The sequence below is a fragment of the Aphelocoma coerulescens genome, chromosome 1, assembly GCF_041296385.1.
Source record: "Aphelocoma coerulescens isolate FSJ_1873_10779 chromosome 1, UR_Acoe_1.0, whole genome shotgun sequence".
In the NCBI taxonomy this organism is placed as follows: Eukaryota; Metazoa; Chordata; class Aves; order Passeriformes; family Corvidae; genus Aphelocoma; species Aphelocoma coerulescens.
In genome coordinates this window covers 15487767-15503143 of record NC_091013.1, presented here as the reverse complement: position 1 = coordinate 15503143, position 15377 = coordinate 15487767, and the positions used below count along the sequence as shown (strand labels likewise).

The window sequence follows — 15377 nt, the reverse complement described above, 5'->3', positions numbered from 1 at the left end:
TGCATTAAAGGAGGTTTCAATATAAATTTGAATAGAAAAACATTTTGCACCTGAGTTTGACAACACATTTGCTCTTGACTAGTACCTTGTGGATAGTTATGACATATTGTGATAAAAGCAAGCTTGCAAATGCCTGTACAACTGGTAAATTATATACCTGGCTTAATTTTATACTTCAGGCATGTAAAATGTATTGCAATGCTTTTAGAAATGAAAAAAATCCTTTAACGGATTAAACAAAAATTTTTAAGTGCTCATGAAAGAGAAGCTGCCACTCTCTAAACTGTTCCTCAAATGCAACATTTTGGGGTATGTGCATAAACATAAATTACTTGCAAAAATAGTTTCTTCTCTTTATTCTTTCAACTGTCCCTGTAGCCCTATTCCACCACTTCGCTTGTTCCCTCTCACTCACTTCTTTAAAAATTCACTTGTCTCTCCTGTTTCATTGATACAAATATAATTCTGGTCTAGCATAAAACCCAACCAACAAACTAACTGATGCCCACATCTGTCTCCATAACTACCTCCCACTGTTTCATCTGTAAGCTGCTGAGAATGCTCAGCAGTGACTGCTCTCCTAAATCTCTTTAGATTCCATTTGGAAGGGTCATCCTCTCCCTCTTCTCTGTCCTGTCCAGCATCCAGCAGGATAAAATAAAATTAAATTCTAAACCAAACATTGTCCTAATTTTCTCCATACTGACTTTCCAATTTCCAAATGCAGATCCAGATCTAAATGTTTTATTAAAGTAAGTGTCTTCTTGTCTGCAAGAAACCTGAAAATAGCCTGCTAGCAATTGCCCAAATATTGCATGTTCTCTTGCATTTCACTTTTATTTTAGTTATCTGTTATCTTGTTTCATACATAATACATACACAGGTGTATATATGATTAGCTCCTTGATGCAGTGGCTGTATTTGTGTTCAGTGTTTCACTACATGGTCCATAAATGGGATTCCTAGAGCTAAATATATGACACACAAGACAGCCACTGAGGCAAACAGATGTCCAGAGGATAGAATTAACCTGGAATTACACTTCAAACCCAGAGTGATTTCTACTTCTTGCTTCTACAGGCTGTTCCTGCACAGACCCTCATGACACTAGCGTACCACACTAGTGGTTGGATCCAGCTATGCAAAATTGCAGAAGCTAAGTCAGGGCTTAGCATTCATGCATTTTGAAGACTACAAGAAAGGAGTAATTGAAAAGAAAGGGTAAGCAATTAGGATAAAAAGAAGATGCACAGTAAATGACAAGAAAAGAAGCAATCTTCTGGAACAAGCTACTGGAACCTGGATAGATTATGAAACCTTAACTGAATACCAGGAGAGTAAATGACTATAACACAGGAAAAAAGATTAAGATTTTATATATCTCAAGTCACTATTTAAATAGAACTCATAAACAAGATCTGCTTGTAAAGAATGAGTGAGCATCCATTCCACTCTTGCCAAGAAGACAGCACTGAGATCTTTCTTCTGGACAAAAAAAAAAGTCGTGTCAACAACACAACCACATGTCCAGCACAGATTGGTGTCTTTTCCTGCCTCTCTGAACTGAAAGCATTGCCTTCCAGGGCAGTGTCACTTACCTAAATAATGGGATAATTTTCACCCTTATTTTAAAAAAACAGTGCTTTTAAAGGAAATGTGTCTTATCTGAGACACTACATATGCATATGCAGATATGGTATTTAGACTCAAAGAATAAATATTTTGCACATTCAAGTTTCCTGTGCCATTAATTTTTTATGTCTCGTTTTGGTTTGGTGTCATATGTTGCATGCATATTTTAACCTTAATAGGCTGAGCAGTATGTTCTTGTGCATATTTGTGTAAACTGTATCCTGATTATACACCAATTAGCTGATCTTAAAAATTAAAAGGATTTTTTTTTCCTGCTAGCAATAATTTTTCTGAAGTTGGCAGTATTTGCAAGGGAACACCAAAGCCTGTCTGTGGAGAGGGCCTGAATGTATAAACAGCAGAAGGATAATCCAACCAAAAGAGAGATCAATGTCTTCAAACTTACTGTGTTTGAAAGGAAAACCAAAGGTGAGCGTACTGAGGGTCAGACACCTCATCAAGCACAATGAAGGCAGTCGCTTGCATTGCTAGGTAATAAAATATTTTATGAAAGAGATTTTGAATTTTGCCTTTCTGTTGAAAAATATGACCAGAACCAGAGCTTACATAGCTTATTTAACATAAGACTCAGAGTCAACACACTCATATGCTGAGAAGACAACAGCTTGTCTTTCTAATTAATGGAGTGCCTTTTTGTATGCAAATAATCAAAAAAACTATTGAACAAAATGATGAGGCATTTTTCTTGCAAAATACTTTCCCTATTTCTCTAATTTACAAAAATTTACTTAAAGCTCAGTTTTGCATACAACAGACTTGTTATCTATTCCTAAATTAAACCTATTATATCATCAAACCTCTTTTCACAAAACTTCCCTTTTAACATAGCATGCAAATGCTCTCTATTATTTAAATGTAGGCTGGAACGTAAAATAAATAATTCTCAAGAGAACTAGAAAAAACTTTCCTTGCTTTCAGTATTTGGCTTTGATTAAGAACATGTAACACATGATGAACTGTTCCAGATTTGCTGGCTCAATGCAGCCTGCAATTACAGTTTATAGAAAACAAATATATCTGACAAGGCAATATATCTTTGCCTCAAATATGTTTACTCATATAACAATTGTTGTTAGTTTACTTACAAAATACAGTCTATCAGTTCCAGTTTTGCAACTTGACCTAAGCAAGTGGGCTCTTGTTCCCAGCCACACAAAACAGCACAATGAATAAGATACTTAAAAATAGGATACTCAAAAATGAGAACAAAACTAGTCTAAAATAAGCTATGGCCATTTAACTGTTAAAGCTCATTGCAGGCAAGTTTCCATTATGTCCCTTTATACCTGAATGAAGATCGTACTAAATTTATGACATATCTAAAATAGTTCCACAACCTCGGATCTGTTTTTAGATTTTGAAAGTTAACTTAGAAGAGATGGAATTTCACCATGTTGGAAAAGCATTTAAGGAAAAAAAAAAAATATCTTTCAGTGTTTTTCTGTTCCAAGACCTGGTTGCAATTTTGTTACATTATTAAAAAATTGCAACAATAGCAATAATTTTTTCAAACAATCTGAAAATGTTCTCAGGGAAGAAAAGGCTTTCCCAGCCTATTATTACCAAAGCACAACAACGCCAATTCTAAGTAGAAAAAAGCCATTTTTAATTTTTTTTTTTAAACTCAGCTTTATAAAAGTTTTAGAACAATAGTTCTATATGCCAACAAAAAAATCTGAAGCAGTGAAAACATATACTCAAAGACCCAGTCGTGGTGAGGAAGGGATTTTCTTGGCTTATGAACTGTAGGAGGAAGCAAAAGAATGATCCCTCCCAGGTTCTGGCAATGGATATGCAAGCCAAGCAACATATGACATTCCTACAGCTTCAGACAGGTGCCTCAGTGTCACAGCCTTTTTCCCCAGACAGGGCTGATACTGCAGCATCTGAAGCACCCATCAAACCAGCCTAGAGCTGCTACAGCCCTGGGAATAGCCAGGGAAAGCACAAGGTCATCATGCTTCCCCAAGCCCATCCCTACACTCGAGCTAATGGTCCTTTGCTGAGCCTTTCAGAGGTGAAGCATGAACCCACTACAGTGCTATATTAAAATGCTGCTTGGTTTCCTGGATGTTAATTGCCATCACTACTGTGCTAGAACAGATCTCAACATCTTAGTGAGGTAGGTATTAACCAGGTTTTGCCAATAGGCAGCTTAAGGCAGACACACCTGAAAAACATGAAAGTTACTCATAAATCTGGGTATGTCACTGCAATAAATCAGAAAAAATAAAGCCCTGCCTATGTGAAAAATCAAACATACTAAAATACCTGACCTAGGAAGGTAAGTGTGGTAATTTGGCCAACAGTTTAAGTGATTTAGCAGAAGTTCCATAACAACTCTGTGGCAGATCTAGAAAAGAATCCCCTGATTTCTTAAGAGTAGCTCTGACATCTAGATCATACTTACAACCCTATAAAGAGGTTTATACATCAAGGCCAGGTGTAACAGAATTTGCTAAATTATGTCCACCACAGCAGTCATCACTGTTTGTTTCCACTAGGTCACTAATATCTGCGGTCAACAAGAAACATTAAGGGATAACACATGTTCTGGTTTTACTGCCCACAGCGAAAAGCAGACAAAATCAAATCCTTCCATCTCCTCCTGGCCTTTGTAACAAAAACCTGAGTGATTCACAAATGGTGACGTACAACCAGATGCAACCCTCACTGTGTAATGGAAGTAATAACCCAGGTAGGCTACTGCTGGTGTGGTTACACCAACTTTAATTTGTTCCTATGTCACATGTGTAATCCAAAGTGGTAACACCCATTACTGGTGTGGTTTAACCCTAGCCAGCAAATAAATATTATGCAGCCACTTATTTCAATTTACACTGACCTTATTAAAGCCCCTAATTTCAATAGAGTACTTAGAAATAATTAGCATAAAAAAACAAGATACAAAGTTGGATCCTAAGTGTCTTTTTAGTTCAGAAATTCGTTATTTTCCTCTTGGCTACTTAGATGTTTCTTACAAATAACTTAGCTATTTTCCTTGAATACCAGTGTTGGACACTTGTCAATATTTCTCAAGGAAAAACTCTCTACAAGCCAAAAGCCCAAGAGGCCAAGATTCTTCTCAAAATGTAAATGCTTGCTGAAGTGCTGACACTTAAATTAGGCCAACCAAGTTAAGTAGTAAAACTACACAATATAACACCACAGCAGTAGAACAGCCCTTATCATCATCTTGGTAATAAAAACAATGCAGCAGCACAGAATGCTTCACTCCCATATTACTGGATTTGCTCTGAAGTTCTGAGCAGCAGGATTACATTGCCCAAGCAAACAAATAATACTGCCTGCCATTTTCACTGTTGAACAGAGGCTAAAGACCTTTAGATGCATCCCTGTCCCCCTCACTTCCTTACAACAAGGAGAAAAAAAGAAAACAAACGGGCCAATGAACCAAACACAAACATCCTGCAACCTCTTTCAGGTCTTTCAGGTCACATTCTGTGATCAGTAAACAGATTTAATTAGGGTTTAGTAAAAATCCCAAGACAAGAGCACTCGAAGAAAATAACACCCATGGCATTTAGAGCTCCCTCTTCAGTAAAATATGGCAACACTTTCCACAAGATTTGCCACATAGATCTTAGAAAACTCTTTCTGAACACAACAGTAACTACTTGCTCAGCTGTCCACACTTAAACAAGGCTACTTTGGCACCACGCTCAAACTGATCCCAGGAAAAATGTGGGGAAGCTCGCTTGGCCTTGCTGTCCTCCATGCATCCTTAGCTGCGCTGCCAGACCATGGCATCCTGCACCTGCTTTTTCTGCAGCAATGGAGAAGCAGCCAACATGAACAGTGCACCAACCCTGACACGATGTCCAGGTGGCCATGAGAAGTGCAATCCTCACCAAAGAAGCCCAAAGAAATAATATTCTAATATGAAATCTGCTACTTCCAAACCTGACCCCTACCTCAACTCATAGATCTTCATGTCAGACTTTGCTTTTCTCCTTTCAGTAAATATGAGGTTTTGTATTCTTCAGCTAGAGACAGAAAAATCTTTCTCTCCTGAATCCTTTAAAGCTCCTAGCCAGAGGGAAGAAAGAGGAGGAGAAACTGATCTAAGAATCATATTTGGAGTGCTATCCCCTTGTGACTGAACCGAATCCTTGCATCTGCCACAGCTATTAGCTTTCTCCAAATAGCAGCTGAAGCAATATGGAACAAACTTAGTCCCTAGATAATTTCCCAACTACTCATATGGTTCTGTATAGCAGCCATGAAAAATAATAATTCTTAGTAATTTAATTCTGCTGTTGCTTGAAAAACCTATGACCCAAAGCAGAAATGTCGGATGTGTCTCCAGATTCAAGACGACATTGCAAGCTCAAAAGACAAAGCTTTCTGAGATTTTTTTTCCAGTCCTTTCTTTCAGAGGACATCAATCCTTGCAAAAGAGGTAGAGATTAGTCTCCTTCACGTTTTAAGGAAGTCATACATCTTGCAAAAATTATTAATTCTTCTGCACTTGCAGTTGTAAACCTTGAGTATAAGGCCTCTACTGAAACTGGAGCTCTAATAAAATGTTAGCTGATAATACATAAGAGGAAATGTCCATAACAGTCCTAACAGTATAGAAGACACGTCAAAATGGAAATTACATTACAGCAATGATTAATGACAGCAGATTATTCTGTATAAGACAGCAAGCAAGAAACTCACCAGTGAATTCTCCAGAAAAAATTATAGTTCATGTCTTGCAAAAAGCCAGTTGTCATCCAACAAACAAACAGGAGCATAAACATAACCTAAAGAAAAATCCAGCTTCTATATTGCCATTTTTTTGTTTTGTTCTGATATTTCTGATAGCAGGACTGGGAGCTAGGGAATGAGACAGAAGATTTGGAGGTTTTCATTTTAGCAACCCAAAACCCTATATAGGAATCTTCATTAGGAGTCAAGCCAGACATGAAGAGCACACATTCCAGTCTCAAACAGAAGACAGCGAAAGACACTTCCCAATAAACTAATGCATTAAGTTGTATGTTTTCCACTTTTTTTCCCCTTTTTTTAGAGCTCTCTGTCCCAGATAAAGCATGAATATGTGAATGTAGACTGACATCCCTGTGCAAAAACCTCCATATATGCAAGCTGCCAGTTCCTCACTTTAATAAGCTTCAGCAATCTCCTCATACAGCTTTCCTTAATTAAATGTATGGAGGAGGGATTTCCTTAAAAAGAAAGGGATGTCTGTGCAAGTTAATGTGGAAATATTAGACATAATACGTGCATCCATATATGCCAGTTAAAGGGGACAAAGATTTTTTTACTATTATTATTCCTGCTATGCCTTTTCAGTTAAATAGACTCTAGCTTTGTTTCTAGAAACAAGAAAGATTTACATTTTGTTCTTTGGAAGGCCTGAATTTAATCTGCATTTAATGTCCATGTACTATACCTTTTTTGTTGGTTCTAATAATTGTCTCAGACAACAGTAAAGGGCTTCCATTGGAAACTTCATTTATAGGCTTCTCTGGTGGTTTGTTAGCAGTATTTTCTTTCTTCATGTCCTTCTTTATTTCCTGCAGGAGACAGGTAGAGAGGGAAAAGAAAAAAAAGAAACAGTTAAAAAAAAGGTATTACAGAATATTCTCAAGCTCCCAAGATTTCTTAAAACTTCTGTGTGCACACCTCTGCCTGCTCTAATGTTACCTTAAAGACTCTTATAAAGTTGAAATGCCACAAAAAGAAAGCAGTTGTCAGTAACCTTTTCCAAGGGACACTATTGTTTTTCTTTTAAAAATAATTCCTTATGTATGTGTGGAAATTGTAGGACAGCTTTAAAAATCTCTTAGTAAAGATCACCAAAGCTGAAAGGTGTGAGAGGGGTAAAAAACAGACATCTCAGTTTATCAAGCAATGAGCTGTACTTTTGATGCACAGAGCAAAACCAGTACAGTGCTCCTGGTATAAAGGCAGCTAAGTCTGCTTCCCCTCCAATGACAAGCCCACAGAAACAACCACCATAGCAGGAAGAAAAATATTAACTAGGAAAATATGACAAATGTTACCATAATTGGCAGAAGCATATAGAGAGCCTGCTGTCAGAGCTGTTGCTAACACTGACACGTTTTGCTGCTCACTACCTTTTAAGGTGATCGACTTCTTTTGCAGCACATGGAGAAAATATATATGGTGGGGTTTCATGAAAGTAAATCCACAGAAAACAGCTTCCCAAGACTTCACTGTTACTACTAGAAATGCACAATACCTCTCTACCAGCTTCTTAGGCAGACTTTAAAAGCCTGTGTTGTTGTCTATACCAACTTTAACAAAGCATCCAAAAGATAAATATCATAACCTTTCATATCCCTTATCTTGAAACACCACTGAAGCAGACAAATAGCATTACCTCCACTTTCTAGACAGGTAGCTGACGCACTACAGAGGCTGAATGATTTGCTTATAACCATGGCCCAAAAAATAAGGGGGAAAAAAAAGTCTTGGCTCCAAGCTCTGTCCTAGAGCCACAGAGCCACTCAGGCTGACAGAGAACTCAGAAGGTCCCTTCTCCAATTCAGTTCAAAGCAGGGTCATCTCTGGGGTCAGACCAGGCTGTTCAAGGCCGTTTGACCAGTTGGGTCTTGAAAACCTCCAAGGACAGAGGCTGCAGAAGCCCACTGCTTGACTGACCTTATAGTGAGAAAAATTTTCCTTATACCTTGTCTGGAACTTTCTTTTCAAGTCTCATCTGCTCTCTCCTGTTCTGCCCATCAGGCATCACTGTGACGGGCCTGTTTCTGTCTCTTGGATAACAATCTTTTATGTACCAGAAGGTCCTCCTAAAACCCTGTTTTCAGGCTGAAAAAGGCCACACCTCCCTCAGCACATCCTTAGGAAGCATGTGCTTCAGCTTCCACAGGCACAGAACTTGCTTCAGCTCATCAACATCTTGCCTTCATGCAAAATTTTCATCCCATCCACTAAATGGGATACTGTATTCCAGATGTGGACTAGTGAGTGCCAGGTAAAGGAGGATTATCACCTCCCTCAATCTGCAGGCTATTAATGCAGGCCAGGATGCTGTTCACTGTGTTGATGCCAGGGTACAAGACTGGTACATGTTTATGTTGCTGCCCACCAGGACCCACGGGCTCTTTTCAGCAGAGTTGCTCCCAAACCTATCAGGTCCCATTCTGCAGATCTGCCAGCATTCCTCCTTCCCAGGGCTAGAACTAGTATTTGTCCTTGCTGGATTCCATGATGTTCCTGTCTGGAGCCCTCTGAACAGCAGCCCTGCCTTCAAGCATGTCAGTTGCTCCCCCAGTTTTATGTCATCTGCAGATTTTATGAGATCTACATTAAACAGGCATCAGGGACAGGTGATGGCTTTGGATGAACTCTTCCCCTCATAAAAACCTCTACCCCTCTTCATCTCTTTCAACTCTCTTACATTCACTGCCCCCTCCTATATCCCAGTGCAGGATCAACCTCCACCGTCCCACAGCACTGTACCATACATAGGAAATACTGTAGATCCTTTTTAGATTTTCAGCATATCAGACATGAGCACTAAACCATAGAAAGCACATTTCTATTTGAAGTTTCTGAAGTTGTCATCTGTGAACAGCATCGAGCAAAGCAAGAATTTCCAAGTTATTCTCTGTAAGATGCACCTTAAACCTGACTTATTTTTTTCACTCTTTATTTCACCAGACCAATTGTTATTTCAAAGCTGACCTTTTAGCTATACAACATTAATACAGTCTTCTATATCTACCCAAAGCATTTTCTGTGTATCAGTGCATTAGCAGAGATAAAAGTTTTATAAATGACTGCCTATGGAGGGTACAATAAATTTTTTATCTACTGCCATCACACAGGTAAAATAGTATCTAAAAGACAACTCCTCACAGTAACCACATTAACTGAAATAACAAATGTGAATATGTGTATGAAAGGTGTGTGATATCTTTGTGATAGATGCTGCTGTTGTTAGAATAAATATTGTGCGTAGCTCTGGTAGAAAAGTGAACAAAGTGAGAATTTAAGAACACTGTATGCATTTAGAAGTATATATCACTTTCTAGAAGACTAGACTTAACACATACATTATTCCACAAGTTTCTTTTTCACATCCTTAAAAAATAAAATGTATAATAAATTACTTTACCCAAAGCTTTACATTTATTTTGCAGCTAGGTGACAAACTCACTGTGTTTTAAAAAATTATCTACCATTTAAACAGAATTTGTGAGTCAAACAGCATTCTCATGTGAACAAGACCACAAGACAACATCCTACGGAAGACCCCACTTGCCAGAACTTGCTTCCTGTGTCATTACTGTGTTATTTTTCATTCTTTATGTCAGAATGTAATTAAATCCTCAACTCACAAATTCTGAAAGAGCAGTACAATATTTTTAATTGTAAAAATCCTTTTGCAACTTCAAAACTGACAGAGAAAATTGTTTGCTATAAGAGAAAACAGTGCTGTACCCTTTAGTCTCTGGATGAATGTCACTGATGCCTTTGCTGCTGCTGACAGCTTTTTGAGAAAGCCTTGTTTGGCTCCTGAAAAAAGCAAAGGAATACAAGACAACTCCCAAACACTGGCATTTGTTTGTACAGTGGGGAGTCTTGCACTTCTTTCTCATCCACTATTTGTGGAAAGAAGAAAGACACATGGGCCGAGGGTCCACTAAGCCAAAATTCATATAGAAAGTTCAACACCTTGCAGTCACCAAAATTGTCTAAGGACTTCCTTTTTTTGTGCCTTTCTGATACTTGTTTGAGCTACTTTTCATTACTGTTACTTTCAATGGTCATGAGAAGGGCCATAATCTTTCATAGCTACTGCCCAGAGTAACATGACATGGTCAACCCCAGCAGCTTGAAATTACAGGTCCAGGAGGGAATTGAAAGGAAAAGTGGAGAATTGTCTAAATAATGAAACAGAAATCAAGCACAGGTCAATCCAGCCCTACTAAGCCAAAATCTTATCAGAAACATATTCATACTTAGCAATACCCTATGGGAAGCCCATATCTAAGTGGCTTAGCACGCATTCTGCAATGAGTTATGCTGGCTTTAAGACCTTTGCACATCTTTTCAATTCATGGTCTTAGTCTACACCGTAAGACTAAAAACTTCCAAACAAATGCCCCAGCCTTCAGCAGCCTCACCACTGTAGCCTGCAGCAAACACTGGTGCTGATATTACAGCCTCTCTCCTCTCTCCTCTCTCTAATATGTTGCTTCTGCCTCATTGCTGTCTTCTGTAGTTCTCACGTTTGAGGAATTTAGGATTTTAGAACTTTTCTTCAGCTGTGGCCCAAACAGAGCCAAGCACCCTAATCTTTAGGCCAAAGAAAGAGACTGTAGTCCTATTAAATTCAGAAATATTGACATAGCCCTTTATATCTACCCCCACTCTTATCTGCTGTAAAAAGTAAATTATTACTCTGAAACGCTATAATGCCTTATTCAAAATGGCATTTCTTCTTGGAAAATGAAGTGAAAACAAACACAAACAACTCTGGCCAAACAGATATACCAAGTCAGCTCACTTTATTTTACTGCAAAAAGTACACTGAACATGACTACCCTATATATTTGGTAAATGAACTACAATGGCCCTAAAACCTCGGTGCTGCATCAGTAGTGGTTATAGAAATCTCTCTGTGTAACCCAGTCCTTCCAGATCTGCAAGGAGTTGAAGCCTAACACACGAGGAAAGAGTAGAGGCAAATGAGCTTGCAAACCCATGCGTATCAAAGGTGGCTTGTGGGAACTTCCCTGGTGTATGACAAAATCTATTTTTAGTTCTGATTTCAAGTTGAAGTTTGCAGATATCATTTCTTTTAAAGAAGGAATTCCATGTACACAAATAAGAAGAAAGCAAAAAAGTTAGGATAGAAGTCCTCAGTCTGCCGTAAGTAGTTCAAGAACAGCTGAATTTAAATGCTAAAGGAGGATGAACAGAAACTAATAGTCCAGTTTCAAGTTCAGGGACTGCTGTGTCTTGAAAAAGAAGCTTGTGTAATAAAAGAGAGGAGAAACTAGACAGGTAAGATTTTTTACTACATTATATTGCTCTAATATAGTGGGAAAAGAGCAACCTGCTGTCTGCTCAGCAAGGACTTCAGTGCACCTCCTGTCCAGGACTTTTGCACTGGTTTCTGGTTTTATTTTGACTACAGCAGATATATTCCCACCCTAATCAGATACAACCACCATTCATTGTGGGCCAATCTGCCCTTGAGTAGAACAGGGTGGGTGGACTGGTACTGCAGGACATCTGAGCCTTGCTGAGTCTCCTCTAAGGGACACAGTGTGAGAACCTTCACCAGGAATCCCTGTGGTGAAACTATCTGGAACAGGCTTGACAACCTCGAGAGCCCTTCCCAGAACCAAATTCACAAGACAGTTGTCAATGGAAACCCCACACAGAGTCTCAGGAGAAGGAGCTCAAAGGGATCCTGAGTGCAGCACTTGGCTCTTTATCTCTCCATTCCTGTGAGAGGTTTCTGCAGAATGAGCAGCTGTCTCACTCACACAACCCACTTGCAAAGAGGTAGGCTCTCACAGTGCTAACAGTTTCAAAAAATATCTCTAAACCTAATCTTTGGGACTATTTGGTTCTTGATTTTGGAGCACTGCCCGGTATAAATTCCATGGATCTAAATGATGCACTTCTTTCCTAGCCCACATAGAGATAACTGAAGGTTAATAGCAGATCATTTTCAAGAGGCTATGCCTCAGGAACCCAACCCTTAAGTAAGTAATCTTGCATTTGAACCACTAAACCTAAAAGAGGGCCTCTTGATGCCAGAAATTTTAAGACAGCTTCCATCTCCTGTCTACGTGGGTTTCAGTGTGATTCCAATATGATAAGCAGTTCTTACTCGGAAGAAGCATCCTCAATCTGAGAAATACTGAAAAAAACTAATTGTGAACTTTAAAAATAAGCTTTATTCCATTAAATATTAAATTTTCAAAGATATTATGGGGCAATAAAGCCCATTTAATACATAAAAAAATATTATTTTTCATAACTAGGATTCAACCATACTGCACACATACCAACAGCCAAATCACTGTGAAAAGATTCTTTTCTTCTAGAAAACTTTGAAATACAGTTTCTCCAAACAAACACAAAATCTTAGACAATACCTGAGCTGGTTTTTTTTGGATCTTCTCTAATCCAATCCTACATCAGTATAAGCCACAGGAAATTTGAAAGATATTATCCTTAAGCTTGTCAGCTTTACAATGTGACAAAACTTCAAATAACAGCAAATTACATAGTGTGATGGAATTCCATCACATAGGAAAATACAATATATTCAAGTATACCTGTACCCTATTAAATGGCTATTTCAACATATAAAATTTATAAATTAAGCACCTCATCTTTTGTAAGTCAGAAACTATTACTCATTGAAATGACACATGGTTTGTCAATCTGAAGAGAGACAAAAAGAGAAGTTAACAGCTTTCAAAAAGAAAACATAGTTTTTCTACTGCTGTTTGCAACACCTAGCCTTTTTTCAGAATTTCACCATTTGTTACGTTTCAAGAAAAAAGTCTTTTCTCTTTATGTGTCTTTACATGCTGAAGTTTCCACCCCCTATCAAAAAGCTTCCCTGAAATTAGAGCAAATGCTTGAATTAGGTCAGCCACAAAAGTTACAGTTAGGAAAGTACAAGAACTTCTGCCATTTTACCTACACCAACGTTTCACTTTTTTTTTATTCTAGCAGTTCTGACCTTTACAGGAAACTCAGCTGAAAACATTTGAGGAAATTGCTGCAACCTTTTCCGTGACTCTAAATTAAACAAAATGCTATTTTGTACTCCTGCAGGTACAAAATCCTAAAGTCAGTATTTCATTCCTCAAAGCTGTTGGGAGCCATGAAAAATTATGAGAAAAATCACTATCAGACTATAAGGTGATTTATCTGTGGCTTCCATATAAGGGGAACAACAGTTCTTGCATCCTGGGAGCAAGAGGTTTAATCAAAATCAAAGCTTTTGAAAAAAAGACACATGCATACTGAAAGAGTTGAAAGCTGAGAAATAATGAGTCTTTCACAACTGAAAAATCTGCAGCACGTGCCCTGCTTGAAGACAAATATGGGAGCAGGAATAAGAGCCCGGAATCATACACAGCCAAGAGGAAACAACACACCACCTTTGAATTATCAAAAGATGACAATGGAAATGTGAGGAGCACTTTGATCCCTCTGACATACAGATTGCTTTTCCTTCAATCCCTTTTCTCAAAAACCATACTTCACATTTCAAGAGAAAAACGCCACCATGATTTCCTGCAAACAAATGTCTGTAACTTCAAACAATGTATGAGTTCAATTATCAATTTACATTAAATGTCTCAAAATAAAACTCTGCTGCACAGTACATCAATTCAGTATTTAGTCCTCCCAAGAAATTTCCTATGATATTTTCACTAAAACGAGTTAAGGGTTATGGAAAAACTATAAATGTGCTCAGAAATCTAACCCTGATTTTCTAGAATCTTGTAGTTCTAGCATACATAAACAATGCAACCTGAAGTGAGGTTGGAACAAACTTTCCCAGCAACTGAACTAGAATCAAGACAAAAATTATTTTCAACCAGAAAGATGTTGCCAGCACTAAAGTACAGTATACTTTCATAGCATGAGCTTTACATTCTGTAAAAAGCAATATAACAACATTTCAGGGACAAATAAGAAATTACCCAGCTTTTATTTTCCTGGCTTCTGCATTAGTAGCCTTTAGTTTCTCTTTCTAGGGCAATACCAGGTCCAAGACACAGAGGGAAGACATGGGACCTTCAAGCACTGTGATCAAGACTGAGATCTCCCCATCAGCTGGTCATGACAGGAGACACTCCCCAGTGGCTCTGTCAGCAAGCAGAGGGGGAAGGATGGTGTGGAGATTGTTCTACCTTAGCAGTGATCCCCAGCTTCTAAGAGAGGCACAGATCCCAAACTGCTACTGCACACATCCTCTGAGCTTGTGACAAAAGGTATGCTCTTGTTTCACTGCTGCAGGATTCCACATCCTCTCTCCTTTTTCACTATCAGCTTATCCCAGATTTATAGGAAATGTTCCCAGCTGTCTGTCAGGCATGTGATCGAGATCACGAGCCTCCAGGTTTGTGCTAGGACCACCTAGTTCTGAGGTTATTTCTAACCACAGCCTCCTAAACCTCTCACTGGTTTTTGTATCTAGCCTTTAAAATCAAGTCTGTTTCTGTGGCTCACATGACTTCTATCTGATTTACAGCTTGATAGAGAAAAGTGTTATTTGTTCAGGAAGTTTTACATACTGAACAATGTATCTACTCTAGTAGAACGGGCACCTTAAGGATGAGGACTCTGACCTGCTTTACCCTCCCTTGTTTTTCTTGTTGTGTTACATAAAACAGATGCACTGATTTGCTCTCTCCCAGCACAAATGAAGCCTTGAACACAGCCAGAAGTGCTGCTTTCGTGGCTGCTCAGGTAAGCCCATAGTGCCACCCTTGCTCCTCAGATGGAAGGGTCTTGTGAACACTGCAAAGCTTCATGTCAGGACACTGTTCCACTATTTATGGTACACCTAGAACCAGCCTGCACAAAGATAAATTCATTACACAGCCTTAAGTAAAGGCTTCTACAGCCCATCTGTCATGTGCATTGTTCTTAGAGCATTTAAATATTCATTTTAGTACTAATTTTATTTATAAACTTTACTTATTACAAAGGTCATA

The 15377-nt window shown here is 38.4% G+C and overlaps 1 protein-coding gene across 3 annotated transcripts in view; it reads right to left on the bottom strand.

Moving 5' to 3' along the window:
- Positions 1-15377, bottom strand: part of SH3KBP1 (SH3 domain containing kinase binding protein 1) — a 215602-nt gene that overhangs the window by 131071 nt on the left and 69154 nt on the right. For all 3 annotated transcript variants that reach the window (XM_069001636.1, XM_069001711.1, XM_069001788.1), the window contains one exon: positions 7076-7199. In XM_069001636.1, the coding sequence (XP_068857737.1) occupies positions 7076-7199 (124 nt within the window). The remainder of the gene's footprint in view (positions 1-7075; positions 7200-15377) is intronic.